This window comes from Scyliorhinus torazame, chromosome 29, assembly GCF_047496885.1.
Source record: "Scyliorhinus torazame isolate Kashiwa2021f chromosome 29, sScyTor2.1, whole genome shotgun sequence".
Lineage (NCBI taxonomy): Eukaryota > Metazoa > Chordata > Chondrichthyes > Carcharhiniformes > Scyliorhinidae > Scyliorhinus > Scyliorhinus torazame.
In genome coordinates, this window is record NC_092735.1 from 34,040,319 (window position 1) to 34,052,879 (window position 12,561).

General features: G+C 49.4%; 1 protein-coding gene across 2 annotated transcripts in view; it reads right to left on the reverse strand.

Moving 5' to 3' along the window:
- The window catches only part of LOC140404031 (voltage-gated potassium channel KCNC1-like), a 155,447-nt gene that overhangs the window by 63,115 nt on the left and 79,771 nt on the right, over window positions 1-12,561 (reverse strand). For both annotated transcript variants that reach the window (XM_072492377.1, XM_072492376.1), the window contains exon 2: window positions 9,190-10,123. In XM_072492377.1, the coding sequence (XP_072348478.1) occupies window positions 9,190-10,123 (934 nt within the window). The remainder of the gene's footprint in view (window positions 1-9,189; window positions 10,124-12,561) is intronic.

Genomic DNA, 12,561 nt, shown 5'->3' on the forward strand with positions numbered 1-12,561 from the left:
CTGTCCAGTACATATACCCCCTTGCTATGTAACACACTGTCCAGTACATATACCTCCTTTCTGTGTAACACACTGTCCAGTAGATATACCCCCTTGCTGTGTAACACACTGTCCAGTACATATACCCCCTTGCTGTATAACACACTGTCCAGTACATATACCTCCTTGCTGTGTAACACACTGTCCAGTAGATATACCCCCTTGCTGTGTAACACACTGTCCAGTACATATACCTCCTTGCTATGTAACACACTGTCCAGTAGATATACCCCCTTGCTGTGTAACACACTGTCCAGTACATATACCAACTTGCTGTGTAACACACTGTCCAGTACATATACTCCCTTGCTGTGTAACACACTGTCCAGTACATATACCTCCTTGCTGTGTAACACACTGTCCAGTACATACACCTCCTTACTGTGTAACACACTGTCCAGTACGTACACCTCCTTGCTGTGCAACACACTATCCAGTAGGTATACCTCCTTGCTGTGTAAGACACTGGCCAGTACATATACCCCCTTGCTGTGTAACACACTGTCCAGTACATACACCCCCTTGCTGTGTAACACACTGTCCAGTACATATACCCCCTTGCTGTGTAACACACTGTCCAGTACATACACCTACATGCTGTGAAACACACTGACCAGTACATATACCCCCTTGCTGTGTAACACACTGTCCAGTACATATATCCCTTGCTGTGTAACACACTGACCAGTACATATACCCCCTTGCTGTGTAACACAGTGTCCAGTACATACACCTCCTTGCTGTGTAACACACTGTCCAGTACATATACCCCCTTGCTGTGTAACACACTGTCCAGTACATACACCTCCTTGCTGTGTAACACACTGACCAGTACATATACCCCCTTGCTGTGTAACACACTGTCCAGTACGTACTCCTCCTTGCTGTGTAACACACTGTCCGGTACATACACCTCCTTGCTGTGCAACACACTGTCCAGTACATATGCCCCTTGCTGTGTAACACACTGACCAGTACATACACCTCCTTGCTGTGTAACACACTGTCCAGTACATACACCTCCTTGCTGTGCAACACACTGTCCAGTACATACACCTCCTTGCTGTGCAACACACTGTCCAGTACATATACCCCCTTGCTGTGTAACACACTGACCAGTACATATACCTCCTTGCTGTGCAACACACTGACCAGTACATACACCTCCTTGCTGTGCAACACACTGTCCAGTACATATACCTCCTTGCTGTGTAACACACTGTCCAGTACATACACCTCCTTGCTGTGTAACACACTGTCCAGTACATACACCTCCTTGCTGTGTAACACACTGTCCAGTACATATACCCCCTTGCTGTGTTACACACTGTCCAGTACATACACCTCCTTGCTGTGTAACACACTGTCCAGTACATACACCTCCTTGCTATTTGACACACTGTCCAGTACATACACCTCCTTGCTGTGCAACACACTGTCCAGTACATATACCCCCTTGCTGTGTAACACACTGTCCAGTAGATATAGCCCCTTGCTGTGTAACACACTGTCCAGTACATATACCCCCTTGGTGTGCAACACACTGTCCAGTACATATACCCCCTTGCTGTGTAACACACTGTCCAGTACATACACCTCCTTGCTGTGTAACACACTGTCCAGTACTTACACCCCCTTCCTGTGTAACACACTGTCCAGTACATACACCTCCTTACTGTGTAACACAATGTCCAGTACATATAACCCCCTTGCTGTGTAACACACTGTCCAGTAGATATACCTCCTTGCTGTGCAACACACTGTCCAGTACATATACCCCCCTTGCTGTGTAACACACTGTCCAGTAGATATACCCCCTTGCTATGTAACACACTGTCCAGTAGATATAAAATATACCCCCTTGCTGTGTAACACACTGTCCAGTACACACACCTCCTTGCTGTGTAACACACTGTCCAGTCCATACACCTCCTTGCTGTGTAACACACTGTCCAGTACTTACACCCCCTTCCTGTGTAACACACTGTCCAGTACATACACCTCCTTACTGTGTAACACAATGTCCAGTACATATAACCCCCTTGCTGTGTAACACACTGTCCAGTAGATATACCTCCTTGCTGTGCAACACACTGTCCAGTACATATACCCCCCTTACTGTGTAACACACTGTCCAGTAGATATACCCCCTTGCTATGTAACACACTGTCCAGTAGATACAAGATATACCCCCTTGCTGTGTAACACACTGTCCAATAGATATACCCCCTTGCTATGTAACACACTGTCCAGTAGATATACCCCCTTGCTGTGTAACACTCTGTCCAGTACATATACCCCCTTGCTATGTAACACAATGTCCAGTAGATATACCTCCTTGCTGTGTAATACACTGTCCAGTACATATACCCCCTTGCTGTGCAACACACTGTCCAGTACATATACCCCATTGCTGTGTAACACACTGTCCAGTACATATACCCCCTTGCTGTGCAACACACTGTCCAATACATATACCCCCTTGCTGTGTAACACACTGTCCAGTACATACACCTACATGCTGTGTAACACACTGTCCAGTACATACACCTCCTTACTGTGTAACACACTGTCCAGTACATACACCTCCTTGCTGTGTAACACACTGTCCAGTACATACACCCACTTGCTGTGTAACACACTGTCCAGTACATACACCTCCTTGCTGTGTAACACACTGTCCAGTACATACACCCCCTTGCTGTGTAACACACTGTCCAGTACATACACCTCCTTACTGTGTAACACACTGTCCAGTACATACACCTCCTTGCTGTGTAACACACTGTCCAGTACATACACCTCCTTGCTGTGTAACACACTGTCCAGTACATACACCCCCTTGCTGTGTAACACACTGTCCAGTACATACACCTCCTTACTGTGTAACACACTGTCCAGTACATACACCTCCTTACTGTGTAACACACTGTCCAGTACTTACACCCCCTTGCTGTGTAACACACTGTCCAGTCCATACACCTCCTTGCTGTGTAACACACTGTCCAGTACTTACACCCCCTTGCTGTGTAACACACTGTCCAGTACATACACCTCCTTACTGTGTAACACACTGTCCAGTACATATAACCCCCTTGCTGTGTAACACAATGTCCAGTAGATATACCTCCTTGCTGTGCAACACACTGTCCAGTACATATACCCCCCTTGCTGTGTAACACACTGTCCAGTAGATATACCCCCTTGCTATGTAACACACTGTCCAGTAGATATACCCCCTTGCTGTGTAACACACTGTCCAGTACATACACCTACATGCTGTGTAACACACTGACCAGTACATATACCCCCTTGCTGTGTAACACACTGTCCAGTACATATATCCCTTGCTGTGTAACACACTGACCAGTACATATACCCCCTAGCTGTGTAACACACTGTCCAGTACATACACCTCCTTGCTGTGTAACACACTGTCCAGTACATATACCCCCTTGCTGTGTAACACACTGTCCGGTACATACACCTCCTTGCTGTGCAACACACTGTCCAGTACATATACCCCCTTGCTGTGTAACACACTGACCAGTACATACACCTCCTTGCTGTGTAACACACTGTCCAGTACATACACCTCCTTGCTGTGCAACACACTGTCCAGTACATACACCTCCTTGCTGTGCAACACACTGTCCAGTACATATACCCCCTTGCTGTGTAACACACTGACCAGTACATATACCTCCTTGCTGTGCAACACACTGTCCAGTACATACACCTCCTTGCTGTGCAACACACTGTCCAGTACATATACTTCCTTGCTGTGTAACACACTGTCCAGTACATACACCTCCTTGCTGTGTAACACACTGTCCAGTACATACACCTCCTTGCTGTGTAACACACTGTCCAGTACATACACCTCCTTGCTATTTGACACACTGTCCAGTACATACACCTCCTTGCTGTGCAACACACTGTCCAGTACATATACCCCCTTGCTGTGTAACACACTGTCCAGTAGATATAGCCCCTTGCTGTGTAACACACTGTCCAGTACATATACCCCCTTGGTGTGCAACACACTGTCCAGTACATATACCCCCTTGCTGTGTAACACACTGTCCAGTACATACACCTCCTTGCTGTGTAACACACTGTCCAGTACATATACCCCCTTGCTGTGTAACACACTGTCCAGTACATACACCTCCTTGCTGTGTAACACACTGTCCAGTACATACACCTCCTTGCTGTGTAACACACTGTCCAGTACATACACCTCCTTGCTGTGTAACACACTGTCCAGTACATACACCTCCTTGCTGTGTCACACACTGTCCAGTACATACACCTCCTTGCTGTGTAACACACTGTCCAGTACGTACTCCTCCTTGCAGTGTTACACACTGTCCGGTACATATACCCCCTTGCTGTGTAACGCACTGTCCAGTACAAGTACCCACTTGCTGTGTAACACACTGTCCAGTACATACACCTCCTTGCTGTGTAACGCACTGTCCAGTACATACACCTCCTTACTGTGTAACACACTGTCCAGTACATACACCTCCTTGCTGTGCAACACACTGTCCAGTACATATACCCCCTTGCTGTGTAACACGCTGTCCAGTACATACACCCCCTTGCTGTGCAACACACTGTCCAGTACATATACCCCCTTGCTGTGTAACACGCTGTCCAGTACATACACCCCCTTGCTGTGCAACACACTGTCCAGTACATACACCTCCTTGCTGTGTAACACACTGTCCAGTACATACACCTCCTTGCTATTTGACACACTGTCCAGTACATACACCTCCTTGCTGTGCAACACACTGTCCAGTACATATACCCCCTTGCTGTGTAACACACTGTCCAGTAGATATAGCCCCTTGCTGTGTAACACACTGTCCAGTACATATACCCCCTTGGTGTGCAACACACTGTCCAGTACATATACCCCCTTGCTGTGTAACACACTGTCCAGTACATACACCTCCTTGCTGTGTAACACACTGTCCAGTACATATACCCCCTTGCTGTGTAACACACTGTCCAGTACATACACCTCCTTGCTGTGTAACACACTGTCCAGTACATACACCTCCTTGCTGTGTAACACACTGTCCAGTACATACACCTCCTTGCTGTGTAACACACTGTCCAGTACATACACCTCCTTGCTGTGTCACACACTGTCCAGTACATACACCTCCTTGCTGTGTAACACACTGTCCAGTACGTACTCCTCCTTGCAGTGTTACACACTGTCCGGTACATATACCCCCTTGCTGTGTAACGCACTGTCCAGTACAAGTACCCACTTGCTGTGTAACACACTGTCCAGTACATACACCTCCTTGCTGTGTAACGCACTGTCCAGTACATACACCTCCTTACTGTGTAACACACTGTCCAGTACATACACCTCCTTGCTGTGCAACACACTGTCCAGTACATATACCCCCTTGCTGTGTAACACGCTGTCCAGTACATACACCCCCTTGCTGTGCAACACACTGTCCAGTACATATACCCCCTTGCTGTGTAACACGCTGTCCAGTACATACACCCCCTTGCTGTGCAACACACTGTCCAGTACATATACCCCCTTGCTGTGTAACACACTGTCTAGTACATACACCCGCTTGCTGTGTAACACTCTGTCCAGTACATATACCCACTTGGTCTGTAACACACTGTCCAGTACATACACCTCCTTACTGTGTAACACACTGTCCAGTACATACACCTCCTTGCTGTGTAACACACTGTCCAGTACATACACCCACTTGCTGTGTAACACACTGTCCAGTACATACACCTCCTTGCTGTGTAACACACTGTCCAGTACATACACCCCCTTGCTGTGTAACACACTGTCCAGTACATACACCTCCTTACTGTGTAACACACTGTCCAGTACATACACCTCCTTGCTGTGTAACACACTGTCCAGTACATACACCCCCTTGCTGTGTAACACACTGTCCAGTACATACACCTCCTTACTGTGTAACACACTGTCCAGTACATACACCTCCTTGCTGTGTAACACTGTCCAGTACATACACCTCCTTGTTATGTAACACACTGTCCAGTAGATATACCCCCTTGCTGTGTAACACACTGTCCAGTAGATATACCCCCTTGCTATGTAACACACTGTCCAGTAGATATACCCCCTTGCTGTGTAACACTCTGTCCAGTACATATACCCCCTTGCTATGTAACACAATGTCCAGTAGATATACCGCCTTGCTGTGTAACACACTGTCCAGTAGATATACCCCCCTTGCTGTGTAACACACTGTCCAGTAGACATACCCCCTTGCTGTGTAACACACTGTCCAGTAGATATACCCCCTGGCTGTGTAACATACTGTCCAGCAGATATATCCCTTGCTGTGTAACACACTGTCCAGTACATATACCCCCTTGCTGTGTAACACACTGTCCAGTACATATACCCCCTTGCTGTGTAACACACTGTCCAGTACATATACCCCCTTGCTGTGCAACACACTGTCCAGTACATATACCCCTTTGCTGTGTAACACACTGTCCAGTAGATATACCCCCTTGCTGTGTAACACACTGTCCAGTACATACACCTCCTTGCTGTGCAACACACTGTCCAGTACATATACCCCCTTGCTGTGCAACACACTGTCCAGTCGATATACCCCCTTGCTGTGTAACACACTGTCCAGTACATACACCTCCTTGCTGTGTAACACACTGTCCAGTACATACACCTCCTTGCTGTGCAACACACTGTCCAGTCGATATACCCCTTGCTGTGTAACGCACTGTCCAGTAGATATACCCCCTTGCTGTGTAACACACTGTCCAGTAGATATACCTCCTTGCTGTGCAACACACTGCCCGGTGCATACAGTACCTTGGTAACACTCTCTCCATTTTGTGCAGACCCCTCTGTAACCCAATGACCTGTCCATGCACCTCCCAATGTCCAATCTTAGCAAAGGAGAAGGCCTTTTTCCCTCTCTAACCTGGTTCCTCCACTCACTCAGCCACACCTCCGTCTGCCTTCCCTCCATACCCCATTCTACCTTTGGTATACAAATAATTATCAACATCTGATTTTAAAATGATCTCGCAATAACTACCAAACCTGTGCCTCCCTCGGTGTGTTGAAGCCTTTCCTGATTTCACTGCTGTCAGGTACGGCTCGGAGTTTTACACAATAGTCTCTAGTCCCGGCTTTCCCACCCCGTCAAAAATAGTTTGTCCCTATCGCGCCTGTCTTTCCCCCTCTTGAACATGTGGCGCAAATCACTCCTTAACCTTCTCAATTTCAGGGAACCGAACCCAAATTTAGGCAGTGCGGCCTCACAATTGCCAGCAGCACGGTTCAATTCCCGTACCAGCCTCCCCGAATTATCACCAATCTATTTGTCCTGAGGCCCACTGCCCGGGGCTGCTCACCTCAACTCCAGCAACGGATTAATCTGGGCCTTGTGCAGCTGAAGCACAACTTCTACAACTTCCCATTATATTGTAGTCCTCCAGCAGTCCATGAGCTGTTTTCAATTATTTGCTGCCTTGGGCAATGGTATTTTCATGCCCCATCTACCTGGACCCCAAGTCTCCCCGTGGCCTTCCCCATTTCTTGCTTCCTGCCACTTGGAAAGTACCCGGTTCTATTCTTTTTAGGTTGGGATGTGGGTGACCTCACCTCTGCGTCTGTTGAAACCCACTCGCCACATTTGTGAGGATTTACTTCATCGACTAATAACACTTTGAGATGTTGTATTTCCATCTGTGCTGCTTACAGTACCACCAATCCGTTTTTAACCACGCGGCTGCCTTGCTTTCAGTCCCATCATCAAAGTTGTTCATGAATAGAGTGGTGCCTCGACACAGGTCCTTGAAGGTGACCGCTAATCACATCCTGCCAATTAGATTGCCTTCCCATTCTCCCTGCTCTCCGCCTCCCCCGCTCGATCAATTTCCTAACCAGGGTTAATAGTTTGATTGACCCCCAGGAGATGCAACTTTGGCTAACAGCCTCTTAAGATGCACTTTATCAAGAGCCTTCTGGAAGGATAACATCCATAGACGCTCCCACATTGGCCACTTATATTAACTCTTCAAAATATACATTTAGACCACAGACCCCTGTGTTACTCATTAAGAAAATCTTGCCTCGTTCATCCGGGACCCATGTGTAACACTGGCCAGTTAACAAAGGTATAAAGCACTGGCCAGTCCAATAAAGTTCCTCTGCTCCTATTATGATGGTAGCTTATACCCTACACAACAGGTTAAAGGATTCCATGCTTATTTATAAAGTAACATTTAATCATAGGTTGGTCGACTGGGTGACTTGCATGAAGTTGAGTCTATTTCTGACTGAATCTCGACATCCAGTGTAGTTTGTGCGAGAGCTTATTAAGCAGAAGTTCATCCAAAGCTAGAAAAAAAAACACACATTTCCCTTATTTTCTACGCCGGGCATTTCTGGAGATTATCGAGCATTTGCTTGTCTGCCTATTGTTGACAGGACACCCTTCCTCAGGCACCAGCTCCTCTCCAGCGATGCACCCAAGGGCAGCTCAGCTACTGAGTTTCAGAGGGTTGTTTGACGATGGAGACCATCCTCAGCTACTTTGGACCGAGTGTCCAGAGCTCATGGGCAGCCCGTGGCAGAGTGTGACAAATACACAACAATCGAGCACCAAACTAAACCAGACCTGTCCCCACAGGGCTAAATCGCTGGCTTTGCAAGCAGACCAAGGCAAGCCAGCAGCACAGTTCAATTCCCGTACCAGCCACCCCGAACAGGCGCCAGAATGTGGCGACTAGGGTTTTTTTCACAGTAACTTCATTTGAAGCCTACTTTTCATTTCATTTCATTTTTCATTTCATTTTCCTCACTACCAATCCCTGACACGTGAGCCTCCAACTAAGGTCACCAGGTAGCAGGAGCTCCGGGGTTTTCCCTGCTCTTACCCGGCAGGGTTCTGAGGCTAGCCGAGGCCTCCACCCCGGCACAGATCCGTTAACCCAAAAACAGACTGAGCCCAGGACCGTGTCGGCTCCAATAACCCAGTGGCTGAGTTCACTGAACCATCAGTAGTCTTTGCCCGTCGGCTATTTCAACCGAGTTCTGAAGCAGTTTGAGCCTGGGGCCTTTGCCCACAGCGGAAGGCCTACCTGCCCTGTTTATTTCGATGATCTCCTCCTGAGCTAATGGGCAGGAATCACCCTGGGAACTCCTCTGGGGGGACTTGATGTCAGGCTTGCAGTAGTTCGGAGAACCCGGCTGGGGAGCCCGAGGGATGTGTTTGTTCTTCTTCTTTGGTAGCTTCTGCTTGGCCATGGCCAAGGAATAGTACATGCCAAAGTTATTGACAATAACAGGTACGGGCATGGCGATGGTCAACACACCAGACAAAGCACAGAGAGCCCCCACCAACATCCCAGACCAGGTCGCAGGATACATATCCCCGTAGCCCAGGGTTGTCATGGTGACCACCGCCCACCAGAAGCCAATGGGGATGTTTTTGAAGGTGGTATGCTTGCTGCCCGTAATGTCTTCAGGGTCGGCCCCTATCCTCTCCGCGTAGTAGATCATGGTGGCGAAGATCAGGACCCCGAGAGCCAGGAAGATGATCAGCAGGAGGAACTCGTTTGTACTTGCCCTCAGCGTGTGGCCCAGGACTCTCAGCCCGATGAAGTGGCGGGTGAGCTTGAAGATGCGGAGGATGCGGACGAAACGCACAACACGCAGGAAGCCCAGGACATCCTTCGCGGCCTTGGATGAGAGTCCGCTCAGACCAACCTCCAGGTAAAAAGGGAGGATGGCCACAAAGTCAATGATGTTGAGGGTGTTCTTGATGAACTCCTTCTTGTCCGGACAGAACAAGATGCGCATCAGGAACTCAAAGGTGAACCAGATGACACACATGCCCTCCACGTAGGTGAGGAACGCCTCAGTCTCAATCTCCACATCCTCCACCACATTGGTGACGTTCCCCGTGGTGACAGTCTCGGTCCTGTTGACCAGATGGTTGAATGCTTCGTGGGTCTCAAGGCAAAACGTGGTGATGGAGATCAAGATGAAGAACAGTGAAGCAAACGCCACGTACTGTAAGAAATAAGCAAACAACAATAGAGAGGAGTTATAAAAAAAACAGAACCAAGAGCACCAACGCATCACCACGGCAACACTGAGCACTTGGACCTCTGGGGAACAATTTATAGGGCTAGGTTTGCCACTATAGTTTGAATTATGGTGGTGATAGGTGACCATAGGCCGCTTTCCCCTTCGAGCGGGGGAGAGCTGGCTGGGGGTGATTTAACCTGAGGGTCACCACACCTCCGGCGAGGGGGCGAGGCAGAGAGGGCGGGGCCTTCATGGGTACCCTCAGCCGGTGCGGGGATTGAACCCACGCTGCTGGCCTCGCTCTGCATCACCAACCAGCTGTCCAGCCCACTCAGCTAAACCGGCAAAGAGTTGTACAGCGCTGAAGGAGGGCATTGTGCCTGCACTGGCCAATGACACCAAGATTGGTGGCACAGTGGATGATGAAGAGGGTTATATAAGATTGCAACAGGCTCTTGACCAATTGGGCCAGAGGGCTGACGAATGGCAGGTGGAGTTTGATTTGGATAAACAGGAGGGGATGCATTTTGGTAGATCAAATCAGGGCAGGACCTACTCAGTCAATCGTAGGGAGTTGGGGAGAATTTCAGAACAAAGTATCTCGGAGCACAGGTTCATAGCCCCTTGAAGGTGGAGTCGCAGGTGGACAGGGTGATGAAGAAGGCATTCGGCATGCTAGGTTTCATTGGTCAGAATATTGAATACAGGAGTTGGGACGTCTTGTTGAAGTTGTACAAGACATTGGTAAGACCACACTTGGAACACTGTGTTCAGTGCTGGTCACCCTATTGTAGGAAGGACATTGTTAAACTAGAAAGAGTGCGGAAGAGATTGACGAGGATGCTACCAGGACTTGATGGTCTGAGTTATAAGGAGAGGCTGGATAGGCCGGGACTTTTTTCCCTTGAGTGTAGGAGGCTTAGGGGTGATCTTATAGAGTCTATAAAATAATGAGGAGCATCGATAAGGTAGAGAGTCGACATCTTTTCCAAAAGGGCAAAGGTTTAAGGTGCGAGGGGAGAGATACAAAAAAGACCAGAGGGGAAATGTCTTCACACAGAGGGTGGTGAGTGTCTGGAACGAGCTGCCAGAGGCAGTGGTAGAGGCGGGTACAATTTTGTCCTTTAAAACATTTAGACAGTTACATGGGCAGGGTGGGTATAGAGGGATAGGAGCCAAATGCGGGCAAGTGGGACTAGCTTAGTGATAGAAAGTGGACGGCATGGACCAGCCGGGCCGAAGGGCCTGTTTCCATGCTGTAAGCATCTCTGACTCTATGAGTCCCCAGCCTTTTCCACCTAGCCCTGTGAATCGTTCCCGTTTAAATATGTATTCAATTCCTTTCTGAAAAGAAAGTTGATTCTACATCCACCTACCTTTCAGATAGAATGCTCCAGATTGTGGTAACTCACGTTATACGAAACAAAACCCACCTTCCCGTCCAATTTACCAACTGTCCTGAACCTGAGTCCACTGCCGAGCAACCTTCCTGCCAGAGAAAACAGTCTCTCCCGAACTACTCTGTCAACACCCTCCATAATTCCAGACAGGAATTCTCCCCTGAACTCCCTTTGCTCCAAGTTTTAAATTGCCGGGTTTTTTAACATCACTCAAGGGGAAATTACACTTCAGCAGCGGGATTCTCCGACCCCCACGCCGGGACGGAGAATCCCCGGGGGATGGCGCGAATCCCGCCCCGCCGCCGCCGTATTCTCCAGCGCCGTTTTTCGGGCGGGGTTCACGCCACACCGGTCGGCGGCCGCTGCCAGCGCCACCCCCCCCCCCCCCCCCCCGGCAATTCTCCGGGCCCTGATGGGCCGAGCGGCCGTCGGTTTTTCACCAGTCCCGCAGGCGTGGGTTAGACATGGTCCCACACGGCGGGACCTGGCAGGGAAGTCAGCTGGGGGCGGTCCTCGGAGGGGGGGGGGGGGGGGCACGGGGGGGATCCGACCCCGGTGGGAGCCCCCACGGTGGTCTGGCCCGTACTCGGGGCCCACCGAACTGCGGGCGGGCCTGTGCCGTGGGGGCACTTCTTCCTTCCACGCCGGCCCTTGGAGGGATCCAGCATGGCCGGCGCGGAGAAGAGAGGATCTCTCGTAGGGATCACGCCAGCCCTTCGGCGCAGTCTCTTCAGCGCCGGCTGGCGCGGTGCCAACCTCTCCGAATTCCACACTTTCGGGGGCTGTCGACGCCGGAGTGAGTTGCGCCGGTTTTCCCGCCGGCGTGGGGACTTAGTCCCCGGAAAGGAGAATCCCGCCCCAGGTATCTCCATCACCAATGTCCACTTTTCCTCATATCAGAAGCTACTTGCCCAAGGGAAGATGTCAATCGAGATCTCAAAGTCAATTCGAAGGAAAGATTACACGGCGACGGTGGTTTTTGCAAGTCCCTTTTGGAATGAGGTAGCTAATGTGTTCTCA